This window comes from Eimeria mitis, genomic scaffold (genome assembly GCF_000499745.2).
Source record: "Eimeria mitis Houghton genomic scaffold, Emh_scaff2805, whole genome shotgun sequence".
In the NCBI taxonomy this organism is placed as follows: domain Eukaryota; phylum Apicomplexa; class Conoidasida; order Eucoccidiorida; family Eimeriidae; genus Eimeria; species Eimeria mitis.
Genome location: NW_013571144.1, coordinates 2,249 through 2,571, shown reverse-complemented (window position 1 = coordinate 2,571; position 323 = coordinate 2,249). Strand labels below are relative to the sequence as shown.

At 65.6% G+C, this 323-nt stretch overlaps 1 protein-coding gene across 1 annotated transcript in view; it reads right to left on the bottom strand.

The window, feature by feature from the left end:
- The window catches only part of EMH_0058940 (uncharacterized protein), a gene marked incomplete at both ends in the record, with an annotated part of 879 nt that overhangs the window by 269 nt on the left and 287 nt on the right, over nucleotides 1-323 (bottom strand). The window contains one exon of the mRNA XM_013497623.1: nucleotides 3-323. Within this exon, the coding sequence (XP_013353077.1) occupies nucleotides 3-323 (321 nt within the window). The remainder of the gene's footprint in view (nucleotides 1-2) is intronic.

Sequence of the window (323 nt, the reverse complement as noted above, 5' to 3'; positions counted from 1 at the left end):
GCACGGTGTACGTACACTGCAGCGAGGCCCCCAGCAGTACCCAGCTGGGTGGGGGGCCCCCACCCTGCAGCGCTGCTGGGGTGGGGGTGGGGGGCCCCCTGCAGGCCCAGGTGATACAGCTGTGTACTGCAGCGGGGAGAGCATAGAGAGTCTCCTTCATACGCAGAGACAAGGCAGCGAGCAGCCAGGCTGGGTAGGAGGAGACAGGTGTTGCTGCTGCTGCTGCTGCTGTTGCTGCTGCTGCTGTTGTTGCTGCTGGGTCTGCTGCTGAGCTGGGGGGCTGCTGCACTTCTGCTGCTGCTGCTGCTGCTGCTGCTGCTGCA